At 38.3% G+C, this 10,330-nt stretch overlaps 1 protein-coding gene across 4 annotated transcripts in view; it reads right to left on the minus strand.

Annotated features, from left to right (window-relative positions):
- Positions 1–536: 536 nt before the first annotated feature.
- Positions 537–10,330, minus strand: part of iws1 (interacts with SUPT6H, CTD assembly factor 1) — a 19,130-nt gene continuing 9,336 nt past the window's right edge. The window contains exons 11-17 of one of the 4 annotated variants that reach the window (XM_079886542.1): positions 9,400–9,517; positions 9,111–9,222; positions 7,488–7,544; positions 3,483–3,539; positions 3,254–3,365; positions 2,872–3,021; positions 537–891 (exon numbers count right to left, since the gene is read on the minus strand). In XM_079886542.1, coding sequence (XP_079742668.1) covers positions 2,896–3,021; positions 3,254–3,365; positions 3,483–3,539; positions 7,488–7,544; positions 9,111–9,222; positions 9,400–9,517 — 582 coding nt within the window. In that variant the 3' untranslated portion in view covers positions 537–891; positions 2,872–2,895. The remainder of the gene's footprint in view (positions 892–2,871; positions 3,022–3,253; positions 3,366–3,482; positions 3,540–7,487; positions 7,545–9,110; positions 9,223–9,399; positions 9,518–10,330) is intronic. The other 3 variants (XM_079886544.1, XM_079886541.1, XM_079886543.1) reach the window with 3 other exon arrangements.

The following is a 10,330-nucleotide window of genomic DNA, read 5'->3' on the forward strand; positions in this document are numbered from 1 at the left end:
AATTTTTGAGAAAAAAAATATATACTATAAGGTTGGCAATGCATTTTTCAATTTGAAATATATATATATGCCATGCTGCTTACAATACATATTTGGCCAGAAGAAAATATTTTCAGTGAATTTCATATAAGATTTATATACTTTGATATTTCCAGTAGTTCTGGATCTTGAGGAATTGACTGCAATCATATGAAGTTCAAAATCTTCAAGACACATGATTCTTTGGTCATGCAATACTTTTAATATTTTGTCTAATATCATTGGTTAAAGCTTGTTTTGGATAATCGTGTTTTATGGGCCTCGAGATCAGTTTAGTCAAATGACATTCACATGTTTATCAAACCAAGAGACTTTTTAGGAATTATTGTGCAAGTACTTCAGATGAACAAACCTTGTTATTAATCAATAAAATTACATTATGGTTTTAAAATATAACTTATATAACCTACATTTCAACCATTTTTGTCACGTTTGCATTGTACACAGTGTATTTGACACTGCAAATAAAGGTAAGAAAAGAGCAGGGAGTGCATGAGTAAAATGTAGAACATGGAAACTCTTTATTATGAAAGATACATCAGAACCAAACGCATAATGTTCCCAGTTCATCTCTCTGGGCTCTGAATACATTTTAAACGCGCAGCTACGCAAACTCAGGCATAGCTACAGCACAGACACGCGGCTTCACGAGATCTGACGCTCTGAAGAACCGGCAACATTTGACAGAAAAACACAACAGAAAGAGAAAGAGGAGCGTGTGGGGGGTCAGAGGGGCATGCGGTTTCCCTCTACGCTGATCTTCACCGCGTGTCCCGTCTTCGTCAGTCGCTTGATGTCTGCGAAGCGGCGCAGCTGTTTATCTACTCGTGACATGCCCTTCTTCATCGGACCCTGAGCGACAGAGAGGAAGAGTCAAGAACACTGCATTCACAAATACGCTGTGGGAAACTAGTGCAAGTAAAAACAAGCCTTTTTTTAAATTAACAAAAAATAAATAGGAAACTATTATAAAAAAACTAAATTATTTTTTAAATTACATAGAAAAGGAAACTATTACAAGCAAAAAACAAGGCAATTAAAAATATATTAGTATTATCTAAAAAAATAAAAGCCAATAAAAATTAACAAAAATACATAGAAAACAATTACAAAAAACATAAAAATATATTATTTTTTTTAATTATAAAAAAAACAGGAAACTATTACAAGGGGGGAAAACAATTAAAAATATATTATTTTAAATGAACAAATAATGAATAAATAGCAAACTATTACATGCAAAAACAAGGCAATTAAAATTATATTTTTTAAATGAAAAAATAAATAAGCAAAAAAACAACAACATTTTTTCAATTAACAAAAAAAAAGAATAAATAGTAAACATGTAGTACATGTAATAGTTACATGTAATAGTAAACTATTACATGTAAAAAAGACAATTACAAATATCAATATTTTATAAATAAACAAAAAAAATAGGAAACTTATTACAAAAAACCCCACAAATATCTTAATTTTTTTAATTAATGAAAAAACAAATAGTACACTATTACAAGCAAAAAAATGTTTTTTTAAATTAACAAAAATATAGGAAACTATTACAAGCAAATACAAGACAATTAATAATATAATAAAAAATAAATAAATCATCAAAAAAGTAAATAGGAAACTATTGCAAGCAAATTAAAAATCTTTATTCTATTTTATTTATTTTTTTAAATAGGACATTGTTATTAATAATTAAATTTTAAAAAGGAAACTATCACAAGCAAAAACAAGTCAAATAAAAATATATTTTTTAAAAAAGGAAACTTTTATAAGCAAAAGTCAATCATTTTATTTTAAATAAAATAAATGGGAAATTACTAAAAGCAAAGTCGCTTGACTTACAAACACTAAAAGAAAGATCAAGTCAATTATAAATGTGCATTTGCCTCTACAATAAAAAACAAGCCAGTTCCTGTGAGAATCAACCAGAGCTGATAATGAACACACACTTGAAGCGCTGAGTTTTAGTGTTACTTTCTCTCTCACACACACACACACACACACACACACACCAGTGCTCTCGTGACGGTTACTTCGTCTCGGTTATGGTAAGAAACTTCCAAAACCAAGGATGGTGGAATTAGTTTCAGTAACTTTCATTAAAGGTGCATTGTGTAATATTTAGGAGGATCTGTTGACAGAAATGCAATATCATATTCATAACTATGTTTTCAGTGGTGTATAAAGACCTTACTTATGTTTTTATCACCTTAGAATGAGCATTTCTCTCTACACACACCGCGGGTCTCCTTACACACACGTTTCTACAGTGGCCCTGTGTTTTGTCACTGTGTTGTTCTTCGTGTAAAGCAGCTAAAGCTAAAGTCAGCGCATAAAACACTGACACAATGATGAACAAGTCACAATAATATTCACAATAATATCGTTTTACTGAATAATCAAGTAAACCTAATTTCTGAATTTATCTTTGTAAAGAAAGCTCATTGCTGAACTGGCTCCTCTCTGCTGTCTCAGACGACGACATCACTTCCTGTCGGCCACCGTAACTTCTGTTGGGTGCAGTTCACAACCTCACCACTAGATGCCACTAAACATCACACAGTGCACCTGTTTGAGGACAGGTTTAAGGGGCCCTATTTTAACGGTCTAAAATGTTTAGGGTGTCCGAATCCACTTTTGCTAGATTAACGATGGGAAAAATGATAACTGCGTCGGGCTGAAACTAGCGAAACACACTTGCATCGCGCTTGACGCTGCATTGCGCCGGGTGTATGATAGATGATAGGGCCCCTGATGTTAGTTGGGGTCTCTCCTTCACTACACTGTCTCCAGTGCAGCATGCAGAGCCATGCAGACACTTACTGCCCCCTCAGGCGGGACCAGGAACTACAGGGGCATTCGGTTCCCCTCGATGCTGATTTTCACAGCACCCTGGGGGCGCCGCTGCTTCCTCTCCTCCGCAAAACGCCGTTTGTGCTTCTCCATCAGGCTGAGGCCTTTCCTAAAGCTCGTCTACCAATCACATAACAGTCAAAAAACCTCCTCCGCCAATCAGATTAAAGGGGGGGTACTTGAGGAATTGAAATTGGCAAACTCTATATATCATTATTTGTTTAAGTCAGATAAAGAAACATCTCTCCATCCTGTGCAGACTCCTCTCACTCTGGATTTGAGCAAGAGACACCTGTCAATCATTCCTCTGCACTTAAGCCCCGCCCCCCACACACATGCCCCGCCCACTTACTCGGTTTGAGTCCCCATCCACGTTCCATTTGGGCCGAACCACGTAGTCCTTATTGGACGGCATCGGCACACGAGCCCTCGCACAAAACCCTGGGTCACCCGGCCTTAACGCCCTGAGAGAGAGAGAGAGAGAGAGAGAGATTTATTAACAATAATAAAAAATAAAATGTATTATATAATTTGTATAATATATAATAAAGAGAGGAATAAAAGGAAGTGTAGAGCCGTACTTCTCCTCTCCCGTCAACACCTTCTCCAGATCTCTGCGAGGAGTCTGTCCACCAGAACTGTGGAGGAGAAACACACACACTGAGAGGGAGAACAGATGCATCATGGGATACGCTCAGGCAAACATGCGGTCAGTGTTTGAGTCAGATGCGTGTGCAGCGTTTGGGTTCGGCCCAGTTTGATCACATTCGCTTCAGTACACACACACACACACACGACATCAGCACAATGAAATGCAGAGACTCACATGCCTTCAGTGTTTGAAGAGCTCAAGATGAGAGGGAGTGAAAATGGAGTGAAGAGGTCAAAGGTCAGAACAGAACGTGATGACGGAACGTTCACATTCCGATCAAATAGAGTAGAATATGATCAAACTAAAAACTAACAGAATCTGAGAGTGAATCGATTCAACAAATCTGAAGGAACAGAATCAGTTAAGAACCGACAGAACAACCTGATCCAAGTCGATCTGACCTCTGTATTTATATATTTGTATGTTGCTTGTTTAACTTTAATGACAGACAGCTGCAGGAATATTAGGCTGCCGTCACTTTAAGAGCGAATGCACAGATCCAATATACTGATACACATCGGTTTACGTTCACGAGTGCAAAAGTGCAAATAGAGGAGAAAGGGAACAGAATTCGGAATAGAAAATAGCGAGTGAGTAACGAATAGTTCTTTCGCATCTTCTTGCACTCGACAGGCTTAAAATCTCTCAACTGTTTAAACTGACAGGACCTAAAACACTTTCACTCTATGATGGTTAAACTGCACTTAATCTGAGAATCACGTGTGTCTCCATTCCCTATTCTTTAATTAATTATTTTATTAAAGTGTTCCGTTTGCAGATGCTATTCTGGCTCTCGTAATAAAAGTAAAAAGAAAAACCGTATGTAATTACTATATAATAATTTTTCAAAACGCTGTGTAAATATGTACTCGATTACGGTGAATTAAAATGCAGCCTTATTAATGAGCAAAACGTTCGGATGTTAAACACACTATTTACGCGTGGCTGGGAGCAGGTGTATTTCTTTCGTAACAGCTAACATTTGGAAAATACGAACATTTTAATGAATCCGAAAATGTATAATTTAAATTTAAATCCGAACCACTTTACACACGATTTACACAAAAATTCGTTCTGCTCGTGTTTCAGGAATGAGACCCAAGGTTTACATAAACACAGTTGGTTATATCTAAAGTGAAAGCAAACATCTGAGAGAAAATCGGGTGTGTGTCATATGTGTGTATGCTAGATGCGTGCCGGTCTTAAAGTGACAGTGGCCTAATAGTAAACATGCTGTCTTCATCCTTAAATGGATAGTTCACCCAAAAATGAACATTCGGTCATCATTTACTCACTCCAATGCTGTTCCAAACCTGTATTCATTTCTTTCTTGTGCTGAACACAAAAGAAGATATTTAGAAGAATGTGGGTTCTTGTCCCCATTGACTTCTATAGGAAATATATATGCTACAACTGTTTGGTTACCCACATTCTTCCAAATAACTATTATTTCCAACAGAAGAAAGAAACTTATTTGGGTTTAAAACAACTTGAGAGAGTAAATGATGCCAGTTTTTGGAGGAACTATCCCTTTAATGGTAATAAAACAACAAATCACAAAGAGGAAATCACTCACTGACTGAGAACTTTAACAGTAGCTTTTATAAGAGTTAATGTATATTATACTAATATAATTTATACAGTGAAGTCTATGTAGTGTTTTAATTTTATATTTGTTCATTTAATTTCTTTCATGAATGCTACTGTTAAATACACCTACTGTAACTGAAAACATAAAGCACTGTTTATTTCATTTGTATATTAAGTTGTGTAAGTGTAATGTGTATCTTTGTTCTTATCTTTTAATAACAAAGAAAATAATGACAGGTTTTTATCTTTGCCATTTTGGCCTAAATATCTGCCATTCTTTTATTTCTTATATTTTGTTTCCTTGTAAGGCTTTGTTTCTAGAGGTCGACCGATATGGTTTTTTTCAGGCCGATGCCGATGCCGATCTTTTGAAATCCGGGTCGGCCGATGGCCGATAAATGCTGCCGATTTATTTTGGCCGATATTTGGCCGATTATGTGCATGTTTTTAACCTCTATTTGAAAGATAAAATGTAACACAAATAATTACTTAAGATAGACAAAATTTCTCAACAAAAACATTTATTGAACACTTTACCAATCTGCACTTGTACAAAAGACAAAAAGACCTTGAGATATGTTTGGTAATTGTACCTGAATGAATTGAAAATTAATTTGCTACATTTCAGATTAATATATTTGTTTTCCTTAACATTTTAATTAACAGTAACTTAAACACTTTGCAGTTTGAATGATGTCCTGATAAACAAAATGACGGAGTATGTTTTTATGTTTCCACTGTTCGATCGCGCCCGCGCCTCACACACACACGCGCGCGTTTGCACACAAATACAAGTAAACTCTTTGCGACTTTAAACACACGTGACTTTTCGATCTCGATCGCGCCCACGCCTCTCTCTCTCTCTCATACACACACACAACAACATATTCCAGCATTGCAATCTTTACATCGCAGCCGGAGCTAAAGCGGAGCTACAGATATAGGTGTCCCTAAAGAACCCGCGTATCTAACAGTAGTTCCGCATTACTTTGCACGCGAGTTTTTTATTTTTATAGCGTGTATTCTCCGTGGAAATTTATACACCGAACCGTGACGCCTGTACCGTTTCGGTTCAATACGAATACATGTACCGTTCCACCCCTAGTCTACAGTGAAATACAGTCACACATTACACTACTGTTTGGCCAGCATTTTAACCGTGTTTAATCCAGCTAACTTACTAGCTAACGGAATGCTAAAGTTAACTGCTGACTAGTGTCAAGTGCAGCGAAGCGATGTTTCTGTTATTCTAACGTCCGTTTTCAGAGCATCCAAGAGAAGCACAGACATAACAGTAGCACTAAAATGAAGCACAGAAATGCGCGTTGATATTCGGTCCGGTAAATAACGGTCGTTAAGGCACCAGTGCCGTATTAGCTCCGGGTCTGTCTGTAGCTACCCAACCCTAGCAACAACGACGCTAGCAAAGCAAAGCCAGTCCTTCACTAGCATATAGTTGGTCTCTTTTTTTATTACTTATTTCTCTGCATTGAGTGACAACCCTCTCAAATATAAGACACAAACAGAACAAATAAAAGTCTCAGATTCACTGTCTGTAAATTCTTGCTTACTTATTGTGACATGATAGCAACCCTTCTGCTGTGCTAATGCAACCTCAACTACGCTATCAATTTCAAAGTAGCCGAACGTCATGTCGCCTATTCATGTTTTTTCTCTAAGTTGGCAGTAACATATCAAAAGTTTTTAATTAAATATAAAGGAGTTTTCTCCAAGGAACTTAGCTCCTTCCTTAAGCACTGGATGAGGTCTGCTCACTCTGCTGGAGAATGACTCTAGGCGCAGCGTGCGTCGAACACGTGCTCCACAACAACAACACTAGGCTGCCCACAGATGCGCCTGCCTAATAATCGGCTTGATACACCTGGATATTGGCCGATGCCGATTATGTTAAAAATGCAAAAAATCGGCCGATGAATCGGTCGACCTCTATTTGTTTCTAGAATAGAGACATTAGTTTGGCTGTAATGCTCAGTCACTTGCAAAATAGTAAAACCAACAAGTAAAAGAATCGAGATAAAATCGTGATTTTCCTGAAAAAAATTGTGAGATGATGTTTTTGCCATATCACCCACCCCTATCAGTGTTAGAAACATTCCTGAACTTGAGACAGGGTCATGCTCTCTCTCTCACTCTCACACACACACACACACACACACACACACACAGTAAACCTGAGCGCAGGGGCAAACCGTGATATGATATTTTTGTCATATCGCCCCCACCCCTACATCAATTTTAGAAACGTTCCTGAACTTGAGACAGGGTCATGCTCTCTCTCTCACACACACACACACACACACACACACACACACACACACTGAACCTGAGCGCAGGGGCAAAGACGTTGGGCTCCTCCGGCCTCTCAGACGTCTGAGGCTCACTTACACACACAGGGAGAGGAAGGAGTGACAGATGAAGGACAGACAACACACAACTTATGAATTCTGAATTCATTCCGATTGATGAATCTGAACGTAGTGTTTACATGAACGCTAATCATGTGATCGGGTTGATGTGTGTGTTTATATGTCACAAGCTTCAAATCGGGATAGTTTTTGACATGCGCTCACTGAATGAATATACAGAGTTTCCCGCTGTTTGAGCATAATAACTATTCTCATACATTGCTTCTTTATTCGTTTTAAAGGGATAGTTCACTTTGAAATTAAATTTTGGTATGTTTTAGCTTACCTCAAGGGCATCCAAGATGTAGGTGTCTTTGTTTCCGCAGTAGTTTCAATTTTGATATTTTTAGGTCAAACCGTTCTTGTCTGTCAGTCATATAATGCAGGTCTATGGTCACTGTCTCAAAGAGCATGCACAGAGTCCAAATTAAACAATTCCCCATCGTAAGTACACATTGATGGCCTAAGACACGAAACGAGCGGTTTGTGTGAGAAAACGAACAGTATTTATATTGTTTTTAGCTCTTATACACAGCCACGTCCAAGTGATCTGAGGGCGCGGGCGCATCCTGGTGTGTGACGTGTGCGCAGACTGGTGCATAGATATATATACACTAGAATAGATGCCGCCTTGCCTACGGCATTTGTTCCAATGAATTTGTTCCGGCGGAATCTAGTGTATATATATCTATGCACCAGTCTGCGCACACGTCACACACCAGGATGCGCCCGCGCCCTCAGATCACTTGGATGTGGCTGTGTACAAGAGGTAAAAACGATATAAATACTGTTCGTTTTCTCACACAATCCGCTCGTTTCGTGTATTAGGCCATCAATGTGTACTTACGATGGGGAATTGTTTAATTTGGACTCTGTGCATGCTCTTTGAGACAGTGACCATAGACCTGCATTATATGACTGAGAGACAAGAACGGTTTGACCTAAAAATATCAAAATTGAAACTACTGCGGAAAAAAAGACACCTACATCTTGGATGCCCTTGAGGTAAGCTAAAACATACCAAAATTTAATTTCAAAGTGAGCTATCCCTTTAACAGTGTTATGATCACATGTTAACAGCAGACTTCATATTTATTCATTTCTGGTCAGAATTTGGAGACAATGAGCATGTGAACCGTTGTTGCTCAAATGCCCAAATCCAGTCGTCTGTGGATGCGAGTCTGAAAGAACAAGGACTTGTGGGACGTCGTCCTGCTCCACTTCACTGACGCAGAGACAGGAGAATTATAGAAATGACGGGAGACTCATTTATAAGACACTTTACTCAACAGGAAGAAAAGCTCATTCCTCGTCATACGACATTATGCTGTTTCAACGTCCTTTCAGTTTCGGTTTTCAATCTGATCAAGTGTTCACGTGTTCTCTCGATCGGATTAGAAACGGAACAAACCACCGCTCTCAATCGGATCGATTGCAGCGTTTACACGAAGGCTGTTCAGTCCGACTGAGCGTCAGTCCGATCACTAACGGGTTATTTGTCAGCGTGTAAGCGCAGCCGGTGATGCAGTGACGAGTGTTACCTGAGTCTGCGGCGCGGGGCGATCTGCTGGTCCAGGTCTCTCTGCTGTCTCTCTTCTCTCGTCATTCCCTTATAGTTCGACGTTAAGCCGAAGATGGGCCGCGACCACTCATCTGTGCACACACACACACACACACGTCTGGTTTACTATCTTTGTGGAGACTTTCCATAGACATAATGACTTTATACTGTACAAACTGTATATTCTGTCTTCTTACACTAACTCTAAACCTAACCATCACACACACACACACACACACACACACACAGCAGTGGAAGAGAGCTCGTACTGATGAGTTTGAGCGCGAGGTCTTTGTTGGGCCGGGACTCTTTGGGGTGTTTGTAGAGGTACATGACGGCTCGGCCGATCCCACTGAGCTTCAGTGTTTCCTGACTCACGCTGGGCAACTGGGGGCAAACAAACAAATCTCATTCATTACAGCCTTCAGGATCACTAGTGTGTGTTTTATGATCTTTTACAATCTTAACAGGACAAAGATAGGAAGATGATAATAATAAAAATATGGTCCCCACTCCACCGCCAAATAAATAATAGTAGTAGTAGTTGAGTTTATTGCCATATCAGCATTTAAATAAATATTAATATGTATATGTATATGTATATATATATATATATATATATTTATTTATTTATGCATGCATAAATTAAATAACAATATATATAAGCACATGAAGCAACAACTTGTGCGTGATAAAGCCTGTATAATGCAGTTATACACCCCTAAAAATCGAAATATCAGAGCAAAAAAGCCCCTGTTTGAGTTTGTCTCATATATATATCATAAGACATAGTTAAGCAATATCACACAAGTGCCGTTTTTGTCCCGAATAGCACGAGTGCAAATGTGATGATATTCAATAAATAAGAAGTTAATATTTTAGATACAACGTAATTGTCTGTTTTTGCTCAATTTTGCCAACAGTATTATCTATGAAGCCAGAGCAGAACTGATGTGCGTCTCTGAGCAACACAGCGGTGTTTCGTTTCTGAATGAATCCGCGTTTTGAGCGAATCAATCGAGTGAACCAATGATTCAATGACTCGTTCATAAAGAGAGCCATTTACTTCATTCCTGAATGAATCAGCCGTTTGAACGAATCGCATGAATGAATGATTCAACGACTTACTCATTTAGACATTTAACGCCACCTACTGGCAGCTTTAGTTTCTTATTTAGAGTATCATTTCATTTTTTTTTT

Source organism: Squalius cephalus, assembly GCF_949319135.1.
Source record: "Squalius cephalus genome assembly, chromosome: 11".
Lineage (NCBI taxonomy): Eukaryota > Metazoa > Chordata > Actinopteri > Cypriniformes > Leuciscidae > Squalius > Squalius cephalus.